This window comes from Archocentrus centrarchus, chromosome 24 (genome assembly GCF_007364275.1).
Source record: "Archocentrus centrarchus isolate MPI-CPG fArcCen1 chromosome 24, fArcCen1, whole genome shotgun sequence".
Classification (NCBI taxonomy): Eukaryota; Metazoa; Chordata; class Actinopteri; order Cichliformes; family Cichlidae; genus Archocentrus; species Archocentrus centrarchus.
This window is the reverse complement of record NC_044369.1, coordinates 28951354-28974070: the sequence shown is the minus strand read 5'-3', so window position 1 is coordinate 28974070 and position 22717 is coordinate 28951354. Positions and strand designations below refer to the sequence as shown.

The 22717-nt window shown below is 41.5% G+C and overlaps 2 protein-coding genes across 2 annotated transcripts in view; both read left to right on the top strand.

Moving 5' to 3' along the window:
* The window catches only part of lama4 (laminin, alpha 4), a 32958-nt gene extending 30961 nt beyond the window's left edge, over positions 1–1997 (top strand). The window contains exons 38-40 of the mRNA XM_030722149.1: positions 96–189; positions 1301–1420; positions 1500–1997. Coding sequence (XP_030578009.1) covers positions 96–189; positions 1301–1420; positions 1500–1645 — 360 coding nt within the window. The 3' untranslated portion in view covers positions 1646–1997. The remainder of the gene's footprint in view (positions 1–95; positions 190–1300; positions 1421–1499) is intronic.
* A 3432-nt stretch (positions 1998–5429) lies between these two features.
* tube1 (tubulin, epsilon 1) overlaps positions 5430–22717 on the top strand; it is a 28560-nt gene continuing 11272 nt past the window's right edge. Inside the window, exons 1-6 of the mRNA XM_030720789.1 lie at positions 5430–5579; positions 5746–5819; positions 17402–17454; positions 17541–17598; positions 18852–18967; positions 21561–21682. Of these exons, the coding sequence (XP_030576649.1) occupies positions 5555–5579; positions 5746–5819; positions 17402–17454; positions 17541–17598; positions 18852–18967; positions 21561–21682 (448 nt within the window). The 5' untranslated portion in view covers positions 5430–5554. The remainder of the gene's footprint in view (positions 5580–5745; positions 5820–17401; positions 17455–17540; positions 17599–18851; positions 18968–21560; positions 21683–22717) is intronic.

The window sequence follows — 22717 nt, the reverse complement described above, 5'->3', positions numbered from 1 at the left end:
AAATACACACATTCAGGTTCATTCAACTGAAGTTTGGTTGTTTAAAAGAACTGTTGTCTTCCAGACAGATTTACAGTATTAGTGATTTTTTGCAGGTGGGGGTTCTTGTGAATGATGGGACTCACGAGTTCTTCACAAAGGTGTCACCAAGACAGGGAGTGTGTTCGGGCGCTTGGCACAGAATTACAGGTGAGAGTTTCTTTGTAGGCTCACTGTAGGTTTCTTTTCCAGAAGTGACTCAACAGCAACATATGCCTATAACCTATAAGGCCTCATCTGAAACTAATTTAGCCGCTTTATTTTTGAATCGGACAGTTTAAAACTGATGCCATCATCTTTCAGCAGCTGAATCTGGTCACAGGGGAGAAGAAAGAGAAGACAGTATAAAAGATGGACATACCCACTGTCACCTCACACACATCAGATAATGCTGGAAAGCTTTGTTAGCAAATTCTTCATTCTGTATTTAGTGGTGAGTCGAACAAAATTATGTCATGGATGTAAATTTTGGTGACCATTAGGGGTCACGTACGTTGAAAGTGACCAGCGAACAGAGAACGTAACATAGCATTCGCAGGGAGATGATAAAATGAATATGTAATACAAAAATTAAAAGGATTGTGATTTATAATAAATCTTTAAAAAAAAAAAACATAATGATCATGATCAGCACTGGTGCCTCACAGCTAGAAGGACATCTAGAAGGTCTGGGTTTAATCCCACCTTGGCCCGGGCCTTTCTGTGTGGAGTTTGCATGTTCTCCCCGTGTCTGCGTGGGTTTTCTGCAGGTACTCCAGTTTCCTCCCACAGTCCAAAGACATGCACTTACTGGGGTTAGGTTCACTCTAAATTGCCCATAGGTGTGAATGGTTGTCTGTCTCTCTGTGTTGGCCCTGCGACAGGCTGGCGACCTGTGCAGGGTGTACACTGCCTCTGCCCTGTGTCAGCTGGGATAGGCTCCACCCCCTGGTTCTGCCAGAGGTTTCTTCCTGTTAAAAGCCAGTTTTTCTGTCCCACTATCGCCAAGCGCTTTGCTCACAGGGGTCATAATCATTACAATATAAAGCGCCTTGAGGTGACTGTGTGCTGTGATTTGCTGCTATATAAATAAAATTGAATTGAACGGACTACTTGCATCATGTTACTTTTGATATATTTTTTTCTACTACAACTTTGCCTTACTTTTCCACCAACAAACACAATAAAGAATGTTAGTGAATCATCTACAGTGCATAGCTTTCATCTAAAAACATGATTTATGAAGAGCATTATAGTCAAATTCTGCCCTCTTTGGTCTCAGTGATACGGGATGCCAACGTGGTCCAGCTGGATGTGGATTCTGAGATCAACCACGTGGTGGGCCCTCTGAACCCCAGCTCCACAGACAGCAGAAAGCCAGTATTTATTGGTGGAACTCCAGGTGAGCTACCGACAGTTGCTCCTCCTGATTTTCTCCTCTTGGTGTGTAGTTGTTAATAATGCGTTCTACCCCCACTCAGATCGCTTCCTTCCAGAAAGCGCCGCTACCAGGAAGGCCTACGTGGGCTGCATGAGAAACCTGACAATCAACAACAGCCGCGTGAACTTCAGCAAAGCGGTTCTGGTCAGTGGAGCTGTCAGTGTTGGATCCTGTCCAGCAGCATAGCATTTCTATCTCACCTAAACAAAGACCAAACACATTGTAGAAACCTCGTATCATCATTCTTCTTACTTTCTGACACGTTCGTGTGCTCGTTTCATCTATAACTTGTTTTTTTGTTTCTCGACACCAAGACCGAAACATCCAGATTCAGTTACAGCAAAACCACCTTATAAGGAAACAAATCAAATGTTTTCTTCCATTCCTACTATATGAAACACACACTGACTGCATTACTCTATGTTCCATTACTCCACTTTATTATCTTGGTGGCACATGTGTTTTTGTACAAGCTCATTCTCAAAGCTTTCTTATTTGTACTGTTTTATTTCTGATAATAAATAACATTTTACCTCCACTGAAGCGTTTCTTTTGACTTGTTCTCAGATTATTTCAGAGGGTGCTCATTTATCTGCAAAATTTCAGAACATGAATGTTATGTTCTTGTCTATTGAGTGAAAATGATTTTTTTTTATCGTTTGCTCAGTCCAGCTATGAATCCACATGTAACCTGTATGTCTTCACTGCGGTGACAGGGCACGGGTTGGGGGTTGAAATGTCGACAAATAGAACGTTGAGCCTGAAAAGCATAAACCGAGGAAAATCACACACACACACACACATATTGTGTATGTTCTCTGTACTGAGCGACGACCCACTAAACGCACACACTTGGAGTGTACAGTGCTGACTGCTTCCCAGGTGGTTGACGCTAATATAGAAATGTAAGATTATGGTCCCCATTCTGGGTCATGACACCTAATAAAGTGACCAAGGCGAGGGTGGAGTTTGATTCAGTCTAGACAAACAGAGTAATACACACGTCTTTTGAGTATGATGAAACCTTCACCTCAGCCAGTCATTGTCACTATTACAGAAATGTATCGTTTATTGGACTATCTTTTTTTTTATTATTATTTAGGGCACATGCTGGTAATTCTCAAAGTGTTCAATCACCTGTAATTCCCCCATTTTTCTGATTTTCTTCTTTTTTTAAATTTGCTTTATTGTTTTGCTTATTCATCATTTATATGTTTTTCTCACAAAGAATAACTGGAAGTAATAATATGCACAGTCCATTTTTTTGTCTTTGTAGAAGATAACCCATTCACTCAGTGCTGATAGCTCACATAATGTGTAAACAATACAGTGAAATTCAGAGTGATGATTGATTCTGTAAATATAAAAACCACCAGACTGCTTATTTTGTAGGCTAACCGTATGTATTGATTAGGGCTATTTTTCCTATATCACTATAGTTCATGATATCATGACCAAAGGATTTCACTTCAATCATAGTACTTTAACATTGTTAGAGTAGAGCTGAGATTGAGATCTACTTTATTTAGCAGACCTCCCATGCGTCAGTTTACCATCTTTTTTTAAGTTAACAAATTTGATAACACGAAACAGAAGATGTAATCATTTATTTAAAAATCTGAAGGGCAGAAGACAGAGCATGGGTCTGAACCAGTCAGTGACTGTGTTGTGTTTATTTTGCAGACGTTGCATCCACCTGCTTGAATCGGATTCTTAAATGAAATTATTCAGATTAAAATTAAATAACTGACGTGTTTGTGACCTTCTCCTGAACATTAGTTTTGTTGAAGGTAGTTGTAATAACTTAAATGAGCCACTAGATGGTGACAAACATCGTGACACACACACACACACACACACACACACACACACACACACACACACACACGCACTCATACATAGATTCACACGGTGAGTTTGGGGATTTTAGATTAAATTTAATAAATATCCTGATTGGCACAAAGAGACATTGAAACCTGCAGATCACGGCAACTTTATTAGGTACACCTTGGTAGTCCTGGGTTGGACCCCCTTTTGCTCTTAGAACTGTCCACGTGTGGCCCAGAATAAAAAGAAAAAGGTGCTGGAAACATTGCTCAGAGATTTTTGTCCATATTGACACGAGAGCATCCACAGCATATTTATCAGCGGAGTCTTCCATCCAATCAGCTAAAACTCAGTTGTCACTTTAAGAGTACAAGACTGTTAAAGGAGTGGTCAAAGCTGTCATAGTGATATCTAGGGCCGTTATTAGTAGTGATGGGAATTCCGGCTCTTTTCAGAGAGCCGGCTCTTTAGGCTCGGCTCCCAAAGAAGAGCTGGTTCTTTCAGCTCCCAAATGGCTCCTTAGATTTTAATTGAAAAAAAAAAGTGTAAAATGAATTACTAATGTAAAAACATACATTAGGCCTATATCAAACATTTCTTTATATACTCAACATATAATAGAGTGCTCCAAATACAAATTATAAAACAAAACATTGGAAATCAGAAACACAAAGGGCCTTTGAGGAGTTGATCCTGTTTCTCCTGCCTGATGACCTGCCCTGTTTTGTTCTTCTAATTACACTGAGGGATGAACAATTCGTATACAGTATACCTATGTAGGTTGTTTGTGCAGCCTGCTCAATATTAATTTTTAAATTTGCAGTCTACACTCTGTCTATCAGAATAATCCTTTAACGCCAGGCGATCGCTGCTGAATCGCGGGTTTCCTGACCTTACAAGGCGCGAACAGCTGATTAAGACAGCGCCTCACTGCAGAGTCAGCTGGTCAAAGGAACTTGATCAGCTGGCTTTTCACCGTAACTCCGCGACCATTCGTGCTATCGAAAAAATTCAAAGGGTTTCTGAAAGCTCAGAAATTGCACTTCACACTCATGTAGTGGTATTATGGTATTTGTGACCGGAAGTCCGCAAATGCCGGCACTTTTGAAGTACGCTGTTTCTCACATGTTTGGAGGTATAAGGTTAAAATGTTTCCAGTCTTTGCTACGTTTTCCGTCACTCATTTTCCTCACCGTTCCGCGTGTAGCCTCTATGTAACAATTCCTCTGGCTCTTTCCTGTCTCTAAGCGCATTTTGCAGGAGCCCCTCCCTCTCTGGTGTTTGTTTACTCACTGTACAGTGTGTTCGTGGGCCCTCCCCTCCTGCTCAGTGTAGACGATCATATGCTACCATTCATCTTAACCAATCACGTGCGATTTCCACAAGAAAAAAAAAGAAAAGAAACGAACGAAACGAAAAAAGAAACGGCTCACTATCGGGAGCCGGCTCCCGTCGTTCACTTCAAAGAGCCGGCTCTTAGAGCCGGATCGTTCGCGACCGTCCCATCACTAGTTTTTAGTAATGGTCTGCGGCAGCGCAAAATCCTCTTTTGCGTCAAAAAGCTGCTGTCTGGGTTTACCAGAGAAAGTCGTGGGACAACTTAGTGTGAGGGTGCATTCACAAAATTAACAAAAATGCCCACTTTGTTGTAAGTGATCTGCTAACAGTGCGCTAATTCATATACACAGATGTAGTCAGTTCATTTCAACCTTTCAAGAGCAGCGCAAACTAATAGGTCAAAAATGAGCACACACACTGAGTGAGTGTGCGGGAGTGAAAATAACAGACAAAAATTACACAAGTGCAGGTCCAGGTTTCGCCTTCAAAATCGCCACTCACTCACTAGATATTTGCTCTTTTTCAGACCATTCTCTGTGAAAACTGGAGGCGGTTGTATTGAAAAATCAGTGTTTTTTTATTTCATTTATTTTATATTCTGTTTCCTTTGAGGGGGGGGGGGGGGGGGGGGGGGGGCTTCAAAATGGTTGTTTATTTGGTGTTTGTTTGTTACAAGGGTATTTATCGACCCCAATCGGAGCATGCGCTGGAATTGCAGCCACGAATCTTCTAAGTGAAAACTTTTTGTGGCGTCAGCGTTCGCTCAGTTTCCATGGGAATTGCGTCATCAGTGCTCGACCAAATACAGCTGAGGCGCGAACGAGAAGAGATGTTCAAAAGTCTTGTGTAAAGCTGATCATCGCGGATAACATAAACGGAACCGTCATTATGGCTAAGGTCGGCGCTCTAACAGCGTGAGGTGTCGCTGTCATGACACAGTCAGTTGTTGTTCAAGGTGAGTGAAACTCAGCGCAGTAAGTGTTCAGAAAGGAAGGAGGTTAGCTTCGCTTCCAGGTAGCTGTTTATGTCGAGTAGGTCCATTTTATATGATGTAGCTGCTTACTGTTAATACACGGATTACCGGTGATTTTTAAAGCTAAAGTTTAAACTTTGTTCTGCAGTTGGACAGTGCGGCAACCAGGTTGGCTGCAGGTTTTGGGATCTTGCTTTGAGAGAGCATGCTCATGTCAATAAAGTAAGTACACACACACACACACACACACACACAGCACAACGAAGGTACCCTGACGAACAAGAAAGAACGCTGATTTATCACAGCAGGAAAAGCACGTTTTCTTTTGCATAGCTTTTACATTACAGTCAGCGGCCACTCTATTAGGTACACTTGTTCAGCTACTCATTAACACAAATCTCTGATCAGCCAGTCACATGGCAGCAACTCAATACATTTAGGCATGTAGAAATAGCCGAGCTGAGCATCACAATCAGGAAGAAAAGTAATGTAATTGTCTAGAACATGGCATGGTCGGTGGTCTGAGTATTTCATAAACTGCTGGTCTGCTGGGATTTTCCCATCATCTCCAGCTACAGAGAATGCTCAGAAAAAGAGAAATCTCCAGTGAGCAGCTGTTTGGGGCAACAATGCTCATGTGTGAGGCCACTGCTTTGGGCTGATAGGAAGCAACTTAAATAACCACTCGTTGCACCCAAGGTATGCAGAAGAGCATCTCTGAACACATGTCGAACCTGACCAGTGCCATACTGGGTGTTACTCCTGTCAGCTAAGAACTGTCATGGTCCCGGGCTGTCTGCCCAGCGTTTTGTGTTTAGGTTTGTTTTCATTGAGTTTTGTTAATTCCTAGTTTGTGTTGGTTGTCTAGTTCCCTTTGTCCCTGTCTCCCCTGCGTCTGTGGTCTTGCGTCTGTTTTTGTGCTTTTGTCTTGACCCTGACCTCCTGTGTTTTCATATTGAGTTTTATTCCCAGTGTTGTGACTAGTCTGCGTCTCTGTCCTGTGTCTGTGTTCCAGTTCCCCGTGTCTAGTCTGCGTGTACCGTGTTTAGTCACTTCCTGTTTTATTTTGACAGTCTTGTGTTCCCTGTGCTTTGTGTTTAGTTTTGCTTCCCCTGTTGTTAGTTTCATTTGCTTCATCTGCTGTGCCCTACTATTTCCCCTTGCCCTGATTACCTGATGTGTATTTAAACCCTCAGTTTTCTTCTGTTCATTGTCACGTCATTGTCTGTGTACTGGCTGTGTGTTTCTCCGTCCCTTGTGTCCCTTAGTTTTAGTTCTGGCTTCAGCCCAGCCCAGCCCAGTTTATTTGTTTGTTGGTCATCATTTCAATAAAGCACATTAAGTTCATTTTCACCATTTCCGAGTCCTGCATTTGGGGTCTGCCTTTTCCTGCCTGCCACAGCTATCATGACAGAACGAGGCGACCATCACACGGACCTCGCAGACTCAAGCCAGCTGGGACAGCAGCCAGCTGGGACAGCAGCGAGCTGTGCGAGTTTTCCTTCAGGAAATGGAGAAGTGGCACGCTCCAGAGTCTGAATCACGCTTCCTGGACTCTTGTCTCGCCCGAGGAGGACCCAGCTGGGGAAAGAGACCTCAGCTTCAGCACTCGCCACTCTCTCCACCTCTGCAACCGCAGCCTCGCTCGCCGGTAATTGCCCCGCCTCCGCCCGTGCCTCTGGGGATAAAGCTAGGTGGTTTCTCTGTGACGCCAGACTCACCATCTCCTGCTGTGTCAACGGAGTCCGCAAGCCACGACATGACTCCTGCGTCAGCTATGGACAATGTAATCATGAAGTCAGTTACTGACACTTCACATAACATGATGAACTCCTCTTCTGAATCTGTCCCTCCATACACCGGCTCTTCAGACACCTCTCACATAGTAAGTCACAATGTTTTACCCTTCATGAAAGCCAGGTCGGACATTTGTGACTTGGTGTCCAAGCTCTGTATCCTGTGGTTCCGGCTACCCTGTGAGGAGCTGGGGAAGACCATCGCCCACAGGATACATGATATGTTAACAGAACACCCCTGGCTTATGGACTCCTTGCCCACTCTAACCCAGTGTTATGCTTTTTTTCTGAGTCTCCTAAGGTGACTGTTCCTAATAAACCGGCCAAAGAAATGACTGTGTTTTGAGACTGGGAAAACTCCAGTAGGACTGCTGCTCCATCCTCTGTGCCTCATGTGCCTGCGCCTGTTCCCATTCCTTGGGTGGGGGCAGCCACAGATGAGCCTGCTCTGGCACCCGTTTTTGTTCCGCAGGTTGGAAGCACCAAAGCCTCAGCAGTCACCCACACCGCCCGCAGCAGCCACCCCTCAGCAGTCAGAGCCCCCAGCGTTAGCTGCAGCAGCCCCTCGGTCACTCCCATCAGAGCCCCAGCAGCCTAAGCCAGCTGTAGTAGCTCCCCTTCAGTCTCAGTCAGCTCCTGTAGCTCTCCCTCAGTCCCCTCAGTGTCAGCTCTCTCTCAGTCCCCTCAGTGTCAGCACTCTCAGCTTTAGTCCCCTCAGTGACAGCTCCCTCTGCTTTAGCTTCAGGTCCCCCAGTGTCAGTTTCTGTTCCCTTGGTCACCTTAGCCAGCGCTTCAGCTTTGCTCCCTTCAGTAGCTTTGCTTTCGTTAAACCCCTTGGTCCCTCTGGTCCCTTCAGTTTCAGTCTCCTCAGCTCCAGGGGTCACACTCGGTTTGAGCGTCCGGCTCAGTCCGAGCCTCCTGTCTTGTCTCGCCGCCGCCGCTGGGAGCGCGGTTGGCCTCCTGTCTTGTCTCGCCGCCGCCGCTGGGAGCGCGGTTGGCCTCCTGTCTTGTCTCGCCGCCGCCGCTGGGAGCGCGGTTGGCCTCCTGTCTTGTCTCGCCGCCGCCGCTGGGAGCGCGGTTGGCCTCCTGTCTCGCCGCCGCCGCTGGGAGCGCGGTTGGCCTCCTGTCTCGCCGCCGCCGCTGGGAGCGCGGTTGGCCTCCTGTCTCGCCGCCGCCGCTGGGAGCGCGGTTGGCCTCCTGTCTCGCCGCCGCCGCTGGCACTGCGGTTGGCACTGCGGTTGGCCTCCTGTCTCGCCGCCGCCGCTGGCACTGCGGTTGGCACTGCGGTTGGCCTCCTGTCTCGCCGCCGCCGCTGGCACTGCGGTTGGCACTGCGGTTGGTCTCCTGTCTCGCCGCCGCCACTGGTACTGCGGTTGGTCCCCCAACTAATTTGGACTCTACTTTTTGGCCCCTTGGCCTGGGCGGCCCCCTGAACTTTTGAACTGCTTCGCCTCCATTCTGCCTTGTTTTATTACCCAGTTTAGGACTATTTCCCGGCCTTTTGTTCTGGCCCTGTGTTTTTGTTTTGTTCTGTTGCTTTTGTTTTATTGCTTGCCCTTAGCCCTCGTGCACAGTTCTAGACCCTGTGCTTCCTTGTCCCTGTGTTTTGTTCCTGTTTTTGGACTGTTGTTCCGGCCTTGTGCCCTTATTTTTATTTTTGCCCCCTGTTTTTATTCTGGTTCTGGGCCAGTTCCTCTGTTGCTCCCTGCCTTGTTTTTGTTTTTTGTTTTTTGTTTTTGTGTTCCTGGTGTTACAGCCCAGCCCAGCTCTAAAGCCACAAGTAGAAACTGACACCAGATTTTGTAGAAACGTTGGTTTAAGTTTATATTACTTAATAACCTCAACTATAAATGACAACCCAGAGCATGAAGGCAAGCCGTGGCATTCCCCCAAAGCCAGCCTCTGGTACCCCATCGGGTGTTGACAACTGGCAATTAAGCCTTAGCAACACCCAGAGACTGTTGCACTGCTACTGCAAGGTGAGTAGGGGTTGCAGAGACGTGCAACACGTGGCTCCATCCTGCCTTGTATCAATGGTTCAGTCTGGAGATGGTGTAATGGTGTGTGGGATATTTTATTGACACACATGGACCCCTTAGTACCAACTGAGTATTGTTTAAATGCCACAGCCTACCAGAGTGTTGTTGCTTTCTGACCACAGTATAACCAGCGTTATCCAGCTGCCTGCTGGATAACGCACCATGTCACAAAGGTATCTCAAGCTGATTTCTTTAACACGACAATGAGATTACTGTACTCAGGTGGCCTCCACAGTTACCAGATATCAGTCCAACAGAACACATTCACATCACGAATGTCCATCTGACAAATCTGCTGCAGCTCCATGATGCTGGTCAGCAATGACCAAAATCTCAGAGGAATGTTTCCAGAACTTTGTTGAATGTGTACCATGAAAAATTAAGGCAGTTCTGAAGGTAAAAGGGGGTCCAACCCAGTGCTAGTAAGATATAGCAAATAAAGAGGCCACTGATTATATATCAAAATTATTCATTCATTAACATATACAGCACTTATGTTAAATGTTTAGCTGCAGATTATTTCAGTTGCCTATAATTAATTATTATATTTAATAATACAGCATAATATAGTAAATGCATATTTTAAAATCTGTAAAGTAATAAGCAACTAAAGCTGTAAAAATAAATGGTGTGGTGTGCAATGTTTGCCTACAAAATACAGTGTAGTAGAAAGTGTCACAGTATAGTTAAAGTATTAAGTACGTTAAAGCTGGAAATCAGTGAAGTATTTGAGTAAATGTAATAAGTTAGATTCCCCCGCTGTTCTTTCCCACACTGTCATTGTTGGGCATTGTGAGATCAGCACTAATCTAGCCCAATGGCATTGGGGGGGCATTGTATTCGTGGAGGAGCTGTGGATACGCCCCTGGCTGCATAACATCTGCTGACGTGTCAGATCAGATAGAAAACAGATGATCTTTTTTAACTGCAGATATTTGGCAGGCTTACCAACCTCTAACCCTCTTTTGGGCTCAGATTAGCAGGGCGGGGTAGTAAATATTGAGTCTTTTTTTTGTTGTTGTTTTTCCAAACACTGAAAATGATGCCCATGTGTGATCATAATCTAACTCTAACAGTATATGATACCATACGGTCTCCATCTGCAGGCAGCTGCGCTCTCACAAATCATTTACTGGTAAAACTATGAATCTGTATGAAGGCTCACCTGTCTGAGGTGTAAAGAGATTTAACTATCCAATAATTGGTGGCCAACATGTAATAAATGCACTGCTTTAGACATGTCGTATCAGGAAGAGCACAGGTGTTACTAATGACTAATAAGAAATGGAATTCATTTCTAAAAGAAAATTCCCTGCAGCGTTCCTGGTCTGAGAGTGGGTGTAGGATTGAGTTTGTGGTTTGGCAAAAGAGAAAACTGTTTGATGTACTATGAAGTGTTTCTGTGTCACAAAGGTGGATGACTTTACTGTGGTAATTTGAACACATAACCTGGTCGGGAGCTGGGTATGTTCAGAGTTTGGGTTTAAAATTGGCTGGAAATGCCATGTTTTCAATAATTCTTTGATTTACAGTGTTTAAGTGCAATATAGATTCTCTGCTGATGGAATGAGTTTACGTATATTTTCATGCAGCTTGTTCAGCAGTAAAGTTAAAGCAGCTCAAACTCATTTACAAGTATTTAATCTGTGATGCAGAAAATGATAAATGTTTCTATGTGTGGTTCTGATCTGCTGCTAAATCTTTTTTTCCACTGCTGATCCTACAAGAAACAGATTAGAAAACTGATCAATTACATTTGTAGGCTATTTATCACCAGGAGCACTTATGCAATCAATAAAGTTCATTTACTGACTGAATTGGTATCAACTATGTTGTTCTGTGGAAGACCGAGGTGTTCCCAGGCCAGCCGCAAGATAAAATCCCTCCAGCATGTCCAGGGTCTACCCTGGGGCCTCCTCCCAGTAGGACATGCCCGGATCTCCTGAGCCAGGAGGCATCCTAGTCAGATACCCCAACAACCTCAACTGGCTTCTTTTGATATGGAGGAGCAGCGGCTCTACTTTGAGCCCCACTCGAATGACTGCACTCCTCATTCTGTCTATAAGGGAGAGGCCAGCCACCCTGAAGAGGAAGCTCCTGTCCCCTGCTTGTATCCGCAATCTCATTCTTTTGGTCACTCGTGAACACTGGTGGGGTAGGGACGTAGATCGATTGATAAATCAACAACTTTCTCCCCCTTCTGTCTCTTCAGCACAATGGACTTGTGCAACATCCGCATCACTGCAGCTGGCTGTCAGTCTCCCTCTCCTCTTTCCTCTCACTTGTGAACGACACCCCGAGATACTTAAACTCTTCCACTCATCATCAGCAACTCATCCCTGACCCAGAGTGGGCACTCCACCCTTTTCCAGCTGAAGACCATGGCCTCAGACCCAGGCCTAGTTTAGACTGCGTTGGGTCTTTGCAGGGCCTGTTTGCATAATCGGAAAACCCTCTTGGCCCTGCACAGTAACCTACGACGTAACCTGACGTGTACCTCTTGAGAAATGTAACTACACATCAGGCCGACGCAGTCCGCAACGATTGTGATTGGCCTGTTCAGCAGAGTTGATTCCTCCTGTACATTTCCAGTTACTTTTATGCTCTCACTGCGGTTGTACAGGGACTAAATGACTCGTAACAACAGAGCAGACACCCCATACTCCTACAGCACTCCTGCACTATACACTATGTGAGTAAAGCACTGCTTTCCCCTCCTGAGACGGTTTTCCAGAATTGCTTCGAGGCAGACAGAAAGTCTTTCCGTGCCCTCACTGAACACCTCCCACACCTGAGTATTTGCCACCGCCCACGCCACTCGTCTCCTCCTCGGGCTGCACCCAGCCGGGCACCACAGGCTAAGGCCTGGTCTCCAGGCGCTCTCCCTCGAGCACCCCCCCTCGACTGGCACCAGTAGGGGCACAGCAAAATATATATAGTAACACAGCATAAGAACAAAAGTAAGTGTTTCCCCTGGAAATTTTAAGGAAAAGTATAACTTACTGCTCACCACTTTAGTTTAACAGTAACTAAAGTAACTTAACCATGAAACTCTTCAGGATCCTGCACAATACTGTCATATAACAAAACAGGACTTAAAGTACACACATTCACACAGTGCCTTAAATACTATTTCCTCTCGCACACACTCTTTTGTCTTCAAGCTTTTTAATATTATAGTTTTATCATCCCTTGTAAAATCAGCTGCTCTGCTGCCAATAGATCTGTCCGGGTTTCTGATTGGTTTATGCTTCCAAAGCCAACAGGTCTTTCTTAACCTTTCTTAAAGTGATGAGCTGAATAGACAGTTTTGGAGAGCTCTTACTGTTACTGGTGAAGAATCCTCTTATCCCACCAACATTTTGGAAGTTTCCTTGTATGCTTATGTGTAGTTGGTGACTTAGCTGACAGTAACTGTTAATTATGTGCATGAATGCATCTGTGTTGAGGAATTACAATGTGTAGATGGGTATTTTGCCTTAAAGTTTAATGCGGGTTGGGGTTTTGTTTTTTTGCATCCTTGGTAATTAAAAAGTTACACAAAATTTCCGGCCACATTGTCGTGTAATTTTTAAATTGCATTCCAAAATGACTGCACCAGAGAAATAACAGTTAAGTGTCACATACACCCTGTAATTTTCTTCCTTGACTTGTGTGGTTAGGTTAAATTAATCCCAGCTCTCTTTGCCTGCTTAGTGCACTCCATTTGAAATGATGTGAGAGCTGTCAGTTGATGCCCTCAGCAGATATTCCCTGTCTGTTTATTTATCTGTCAGTCTGTTATGCATTTAGTATCTCAGTAATCATGTAAATACTGACTTCAAACCTGGAGGATAGATACACATTGAAGAGTACAACTGCAGAGCACAAGAACCATAACCCTGCGTCCTGTAATCCTGGAATTGTTGCCCTTTGTTTACTTTTTCAACTTTTCGTCACACTTTCAGTATCTCAGTAACCGTTCAGCATATTGAAGCCTTTGAGCAACATGTGTTTTTTGGAACATTCTTTTTTTTTTATGATTTGAAAACCTCATTTTATATATGCTGCATTTTTTTTAGGTTCAGCTGGGTGGTTAATAACACACTGCTTCAGTGTGACAAGCTCCGAAGTCAAACAGCAGCTTCTGTAGCTCATATGCATTAGGGCTGTCGGTATTAAGCAGTGTTAACAAATTAACGTAATTTTCAAAAATGAAATGCCAATTTCACATTAATATGATACATATGATATTAAACATAAGCCATCACAGCTTGACGACAGTGGGAAGGAAAAACTCCATGACCAGTTGGGGGTGATGGGAGAGAGACAGGACAAAAGACCTGCTGTGGAAGAGAGACAGAGATTAATAATAATAATTAATGATTAAATGCAGAGTGGTGTATAAACAGAGTGAAAAGGGGTGAATAAAAAAGAAACACTCATGGGATCATGGGAACCCCTCCTAGGTTAAGAAGACTAATGAAAGGACTCCAACAATTGATGGGGGTCTTAATCATAATCTAGTCGCATACAGCAGCTGAATAATATGTTTTTACAAAAGTAGGTTAACACTCAAAGCTTTAGTTTCAAAGTTCAGGCAACTTAAACTGCATTTGCTATGTTCCCTTTTTTATGTTCCTCAGACAAGGTGACCCCTGTCATGTCCCTACCAATATTTCTGATTGCAATGTCACACTCGTGCTCTGCGGCTGTAATTAGTATTGTACAGGACCCCGTTGGCTGTAAGTTTGTTTTGTTTTTTTCAGTTGTTTTCATAAGTAGTTAGTATTGTAGCTTTGTAAAAACTAAAATATTCTCTATAACTGGGAACACCTGTGAGTGCTCAACTTATGATTTACTCAGCAAATTCTCACAACTGATGAGCTAGCTGAAGCAGTTCGCTAAAAAAAAGAAAAACCTCACTGTCCTGAAACATGACCTCCACAAACAATATGCAGTGAGATAAGCTGCTGAACGTGTCACTCAGATTGCTTCTCGAATGTCCAAATCGACACAATCTTTGATTGTAACTGGGAGTATTTTTCACCTCACCTGTGCAGGTATAATGGTAGGTTTTAGGCTTTAATTCAACGTTCACAGGGAAGGTGTTTAGAGCAGAGTTGCCTGAAGCGACCCTTAGGTTGTCAGAGGGTCAGATTCAACCAGAAAGTGTGAAAATTGCTGTGAAGTCATTAATCACACTTTTTTTTTTTTTGGACTGCTATTCCTGGTGTGGTGAAAAGAAGTGAGTAGATACAAATTGTTTAAATCATAAAGACAAAAATATAATTATTGGCTTGAAAGACTAAATGTGACGGTTTTGTGCCTTCAACTTTGATTTGTAAATTGTAAACTGATTGTAATGTATGAGCCAGTAGAGTTAATAAAGGTAGAAAAACAGAGATATATTGCTGTGGAAATTGCTCCTAGATTTCCTAAGGCTATCTGAGGCGTTTCATCTTTTTTGCAAATGTGTTGCTCATTAAATGGGAAATTTTTTTAGATTATTTTTATAAGATTTTTTTTCCATATAGGTTATTTTATGTAGTAGTTTGACCAACTGGAAATCAAACTGGACTGTATGTGATCCATTAACTAAATGACATCCCTTTTTACATCAAGATATTCAACTAAAATAAAATATAGTGTAGGTTTGCATTAAACTGTAACTGACCTGATTGTGCTGAGCTCTTCACTTTTTTATGGAGAAGGGAGGAAATAAAACTGCAGCTGGAACATTGACCTGACAGATGTGGTGGGGTTGCCATTCGTACTATATCAAATTATCTTCACTATCCTGCCTTAAAGTTATACTGTGAGTTTCAGACGCATCACTCTGGCTTCTAGTTTTCTTTTTCCATCCATCCATTCTCTTCCACTTATCCTGTTCTGGGTTGCGGGGGACTGGAGCTGTCTGCACCGAGTGTTGCAATTTTAAATTTCATTGTTAAAGAAATGACAATGTCAGTAAAGAATCCTTATTCTACTTAGATATCAAATCCTTCAGTGACACTGAGTTTTTTAGCTCAGAAAGAAGGTAGATAGCTGAGCAAGCACAGCTGTTTCCAGTTATAGATGACATTAAAAAAGCTACAATACTAACCACTTATAATGACTGGAACAAAACATAAACATGTACTTACAGCAAGCATATGGTAAATCCATTGTGGTCTGTCCATCTAAGCTAGCCTTTCATCAGCACAACCACCACTACCAGCTGACTAATATGACACTTGAAGACTGAGTGATACCTCACCAGGTGGTACTTACTGAGCAGGGGAGCCACTCTGAGTCTGTGAGAGTGGGGTTAATGAACCCTGGACTTGGAGACAACTTTTCACATATGTACAGGTTGCTGCATGGATCTCCCATGGCAGAAGTGTAGCAGAAGTTGTGTAAAAAGGACAGCCAGTTAAAAAGCTGGGTGAGTCGTAACGTGACTTTTCTGAACTTTCAGTGTTTTAAGCAAAACTTTAAGACTTTTCAGCCATTAATATCTATGCATGCTTATAGATTTATTTACACATTTGCAAATCTGATTACAATGGATCTGAATATGCACACACAGAGAGCTTAACACACACAGAGATCTGAATACACACAAAAATCTCCACACAGATCGAAATACACACACATATACTGAGATACACATATATGCACACAGTTGCTACAATAATAGCTTTATACATCTATTGCTCATCCTAACAGACCACTTAACAAGCATGATACATGCTATCCATTGCTGTGAAAAAGTGTTTGATTTTTGTTTTGGGTTTTTTTTTTTTTTGGGGGGGGGGGGGGGGGGTGCATATTTGTCATGTTTCAGATCATCAAACTAATTTTAATATTAGGCAAAGGTAACCGGTGTAAATACAAAATGCAGTTTTTAAATGATGATTTCATTTATTAAGGGAATAAAATTTATCCCAACCTATTTGGTCCTATGTGAATAAGTAATTGCCTCCCTTGTTAAATCATGAGTTAACTGTAATCAACCACATTTCTTTGGAGAGCTGAGTTCAGTTCCACTAGCCACAGTTCAGGTCTCATTACTGCCACACCTGAACCTGTAAGGCAAAGTAAAGTAGGCTAAACGTTCTCAAAAAGCAACACATCATGCTACTATCTAAAGAAACTCAAGTGCATATGAGAAACAACATCACTGGCATCTATCATGCCGGAGTCCCAAAACCATTTATGAGGATTTGGGACTCCAGGAAGTCACAGTAAGAGCCATTATCCACACGTGGAGAAAACTTACAACAATGTGCCTATCAAAATGACTCCCAAGAGTATTTGGAGTGACTCTGGTAGGACGACTCATCCAGGTCACAAAAGAACCCAGAACAACATCTAAAGAACTGCAGGCCTCATTTGCCTCTGTTAAGGTCAGAGTTAACAGTGCATCAATAAGAAAGAAACTGGACAAAAATGACATCCATAAGTGAGTTCCAAGGTGAAAACTGCTGCTGACTAAAAGAAACACAAAGGCTCGTCTCATATTTACCAAATAACATCTTGATGATCCCAAGACTTTTGGGAAAATGTTCTGTGGACAAAAGCTGAACTTTTTGGATTTTTTTTTTTTGTATCCTGCCACATCAGGCATAAAATTATCACAGCATTTCATAAAAAGGACAAAATACCAACAGTCAAACGTGGTGGTAGTGTGATGGTCTAAAGCTGCTTACCAGACCTTACCAGAAAATCCTGAAGGAAAATGTCCGGCCATCAGTTTATGTTCTGAAGCAAAAAAAATGAAGGTTCTAGAGTGGCCTAGTCCACACTTAAATCCAGTTGAGATGCTTTGGCATGACTTTAAACAGACCATTCCTTCTCAAAAACCCTCTATTATGTTTTTCTTCATAATTAAGCTTTTTTCTTAAGGGAAGTCTGTTCTTTTTGAGTCCTGTTTTGTCCTATAAAACCAGATACATGACTCCTACAACTCCTAAACTCTAACAACACTTGTTTTTCTCGTGCTCAGAGGGGACTGTACGATGAGGCCATCAGTAGCTTTTTCCGGAATGTGGATTCCAGGTAATTTAAGCCTACTTTCTTCCAGTAGCTCATACAAGTGTTGGGACAAAATGTATTCCTTTTTTATATTTGGTATGCTTTTCCAGGAAAAGTGATGGGGCTGCTTTTGGTGTCGGTGGGAGAATCCAACACCTGAAGGCCAGGGTAAGTTCTAGAAGCCACCAAAAACACTTAATAGGATATTTTTTCTGTCTAGTCCTCGAGGATTCTCTGTTATTGGGTCACAAACTGAATAGAAATTGAGGGAAATAAGCAACAAGGATGTTAGAAATTTAGTAGTTGGCACCAATACTAGTAGAATTACACGATTCTTCATACCACAGTGGGGTGGACGGTAGTAAGCATACAAGCATTTTATTTTTTGGAACATTTTTGATTTCATAACAGCAATGCCAACATAATAAAGTGTATTTTAGGATAACATAAGAAGGGCAATGGATGGATGTTGCTAATATTGAACTGATGCGTACTCTAAGAAAATTCTTTGAACAGATCTAGGTGCCAATCTTTCAGGTGCTTTGTTGAATTGGAATTATTTCCTCCCCTGCTCTGAAAAAGCACAGTAGCATCACTTGCATATTGCCCTTTGTAAACAGCTATCACCCCTTGGTTTTCTGCATCGAATGTAAAGTAATTTCATACCTGACTCTCTTATCAACGAGTTGGAGTGGAGCTATCACAGCAGCCATGTTGGTCACCATCTACCATGTGTAGCTTTTGCTGTGCTTGTTGCCATCTTTTTTTTTTCTTCTTCTGCATGTGAAGGATAGACCAGAACACTTGTAGGCATGTGCTTCCCACTTAGTACATACACTGTCCACAGTAACTACAGTACTATTAAAATAAAAGAAGAAGAATAGGTACCATCACATTTTCAGAATTTTGTTATCAAAAGGTATCCTAAGTATCAGTTCTGGTGATATCCCTACTAAGAAGCAACCACCACTTCTAAGTTTTGTTTTAAAAAAGTTATGAAAGAAGTAGTGGTCACGTAGGCATTGAGCTTTTTTTAAATTGCCTCAGAGAAGACTGATCATCTCAAATGGTGCATGATAATTAACATGTTTGATACAGCATTTGTATATTTGAGGTGGTGAGCCTTTCTGTTTCTATTAAATAAGCCTTCTGGCTAGAAATGACCATTAACCCCTTGGCCCAGTGAAAATGATAAACAGCTTTAAAGTGGATAATAATAAGCTTAAGACTGATTGATGTGTGCATTCTTTTCACGGCTTATTTTGGAGTCAAATTTGGATTCTACGTACCGAAAGGTTCAACACTCATTGGTTTACAAAAGGGAATTTTGAAATGACTGCAGGGGTAAAAGGAATGTGCTCAGGATATGATAGCATTGAAGTGTTGGAGATGGCCTCACTTTCACATATTTGAATCCACAGGCGGTCCTGGTGGACATGGAGGAGGGTGTGGTCAATGAGATCCTGCAGGGCCCGTTAAGAGAAGTGTTCGACAGCACGCAACTACTTACAGATGTGTCAGGTTCAGGCAACAACTGGTGAGAGACAAGCCCGAGCATGCAAACAAGCTAACATGGGCAACTGTTTCAATACCATAATTTCAATACTGCTTTTTTACAATTGCTCACGTGCTGTTACACCATACACAGTTCTGATGGTGTTTAACTAACGAGTTGACGAGATGGGAAAGAAAGAAATAAAATACCGAACATTTTTTTATTGTCTGGAAAAAATAAAATGTGTTCTCTTATTAATACACTAAATTTTGAATTTTCTAGACTGTAAAAGGTGAAGGGAGCAAGGCAACACAGGTGGCCTTAACCGTTGCCTCAGTTTGCCCTTTCTCAAGCCTGCATAGTATAATTTAGGGAAAAGGTCAGCGGTGCTTCTTGACCAGGGTGGTTTGAATAGTTTCTCTCTAGGTTTCCTCCGCTTCACAGCCATTGTAAAAAGAAAGCTGTTGGAGTCATTCTTGGGTCATTTCATCTCAAATCATCAATTTTTAACTTTTCTGCTTGGTGATCTCTGATTTGCATAAAAAGTTTATGGACCAGAGTTTGGACTTAATGATTTTTGTTCAGATTTTAGCTTCAAATATAAAAAATATCAAATACTTTATTGACGTGCTCTAATTATAACTGATATAAAATATAATTTTGTTAAATTTTCATTTTTATTTTCAAAACCTACTCTACCTACCATTTTGAAACCTTGCTGCCCCGGAGGAATCTGATAAATCAGGTTAAGTTTAAAATACACTAAGAGAGATTAAAAACGTAACAATGTAGCATTTTCATATATATAAAAATTCTTGCAGCATTCATTCTGGCAACTAGTATGACAATTGCTTGATCCCTGCATGCCTGTAACAGTTAACTGGAGTTAGGGCTAGGGTTGGGTTGGGGGGGGGGTAGGTTTAAGAATATTGTATCGGACTACTCATCGTACCATGTGGAACTCATTTCACGCTACTAATCCCTTTTTCATTACTCTTAATTGTTTTGCTATATGTACAAAAATTTTTCATCAGTATTTGTTGGGTCATTGGGTTTTCAGTGCATCTTAGTTTATTTGAAACTTAACCTAAATTATCAAGCTTCTAAATTAGTGTGATGCCATTTCCTCTCCAGCTTATGGGTTATCTGCTTTAAGCTGCACGTTTGTGAGTTATACCACAGAGACAGGCACTTCTGATTGGAGGCTTTCTTTTTCAGAGGAGCCACAGTATCCAAAGTTCTACACAATGCAGATATAACAGTATTAACAAGATAATCGACCTCTGTGGGAGTAGAATTTAGGTAGCTGCTCTGCACTGTGTTGGCACATGGCTTTTATGAAGATAATAGTGGAGGAATTATATCCTTAAACTTAGTAACAGCACTTTCAGAAATACTTCTACTGTATTGAAATTTATTTCCCAATTTATTCCCCCCTGCTGTGTAATTGTAGATTTAAACGTTATTAAGAAATGATCAGACAAAAAGGGTTTTCAGGGAATAGTGGTGGGTGGGCTCATTTGCATTTTGAGCGAAGCCAACTGAATCTAATAATAGATATTAAATGCAATGTTGAGGCTGTCATTTTCAGCATCTACATGAATGTTTAAATCACCCACTATATTTATTTTATCTGGACTGAGCATTAATCAGAAAAAGTCTGAGAATTCAGCCAGAAACTCTGAGGTAGGGCTAGGTGGATGATAGAGAACAACAAATAAAACTGCTTTGTTTTTTTTGTTTTTTTTTTCCAATTAGGGCGTATAAGGCTAAGAGTCATAGTAAGTAAGAGTTTTCAAATGAATTAGCACTCTGTCTGGGTCTTTGGTTGATTAATAGTGAAACATTGCTGCTACTCCTCCTCTTCTGCCTGTAGTTGTTCCAATTAAACTAATATATTACATTTTACAATGTAGCACTGCCTGTAAGTGAGCCAACAGTGGATTATGTAGTCAAGCTAATGCTGTTGTAAATCTTATACTTAGCGTGCCACAACAACTCAAGGATTGTCTCCTCTTTCACTGGCAGTCTCATTCACAGTTTGTGGTTTACAGGCTAGAAAGCCTTTACACTGCACAGCAATATTTGGATTGGCCCAAATATGCATACCATATGTTGAAAATGTTTCACTTCATATTGAGTTTACTATTGTTTTTGCCACAAATGTCTTTTCACACAACTTGTATTAAATGACATTTATATACGCCCTATGACACAGATGACACAGGGCATTACTTTGGGTCTAGAACTGAAGTTAGTAGCATGAACCTTGACAGTTTTATCTCACATAGTGAGCCATAATAAACAAAAACGGGACCATCATGGGATGTCTTGTGATGGCCCGGCAGCCCCTTCAGTTGCCGTTGTCTGTTTACATTCTTTTCCATGAACACGCTAGCTAGTGCCACCTTCCTAACACATTCTCAATTCTGTGAAATGCAGCAAGCAAGATTAGGGAGCAACATATAGTCTGTTATGTCTCTCACTCACTATAATTTCTTAATCTGACACAGTGACCATCATAACACACAAAGATAATACCCAGCATTAGAAATAATACTTATCATCAGCAGTCTATTTTTGGCATTATCACATGATTGGGAAGAAAACAAGGTGTTTTGTGCTTGTCATTCAGGGCAGTTGGACACATGACATACGGCTCAGCCTACAGGGAGCAGATAGTGGATAAGCTGAGGAAGGCAGCAGAGCAATGTGACTGTCTACAGTGCTTCTTTCTCATTCACTCTATGGGAGGAGGTAAGGTTCTGTTGCAAGGACATCCTTGCATTGAAGAAGGTTCCCTACTCAAAATCTTGCTTAGCACTTCCAAGAAGCATTGAGCAAAGACCTCTTATGTATGCAATTAGTTCCAGAGGGTCATAAAATATCTCAAAGACTAAAATTAAAATCAAGGATAGTGAGGCATTTACATGATTCATATTTCCTATAAATTTGTTGCTGGTGTTTCATTTGTATAGTGACTTTAAAATTAGTAAGAAAAAAATTATAAATCAGGTCTAAATGAGGTGAATGGTTTCATATCACTTGCTCAATTTTTGTTCTTTTGTTATCACACACATAGTTTGTTATATTTTCAGCTCTGTATGGAGTCAGTAAGAGTAGATATCCTTAATATGGGCAAGTGTGAAAAAATTTTAGATAAGCGAAATAAAACAAAAACTTGAATTTAGGAAAAAAAAATAACGTTCATTGAAACCATGTTATAAAATCATTCAAATAAAATAAGAATATATAAGTTTCAGTCTTTAACAGTTTGGTAAAATTTGTCAGCACAACCTGCCTGTTGCTTTGGCATATATATATATATATATATATATATATATATATATATATATATATATATATATATATATATATATATATATATATATATATATATATATATATATATATATATTTTTTTTTTTTTTTTTTTTTTTTTTTAACAAGATATCTACGTGACTGATAGTCACACAAAGTGTTCTTGGTCCTGACAAATAACATCTGTGTTGTAATAATTAAAAAGACGAACTACATAAAACTACATTGTTAGCTGTATAAAAACATTTGCAAACAACAAAAGCTAAATGGAAACAAGCAAATCCACTCCAGCCGAAAACTAAACTGAAGGGAAAAGAAAAACTCAAGATTTAAAAAGCAATTAGGAAATACAGAATATAATTACTCTGGCTCAAACTTTGTGTTTTAGGAGTGGTATTCAATCAGAATAAAATGTCCTAAAGGGAGGGTGTCCTTAAAGACAGAGGGGCTAAAGCCAGAGGATGAACTGAG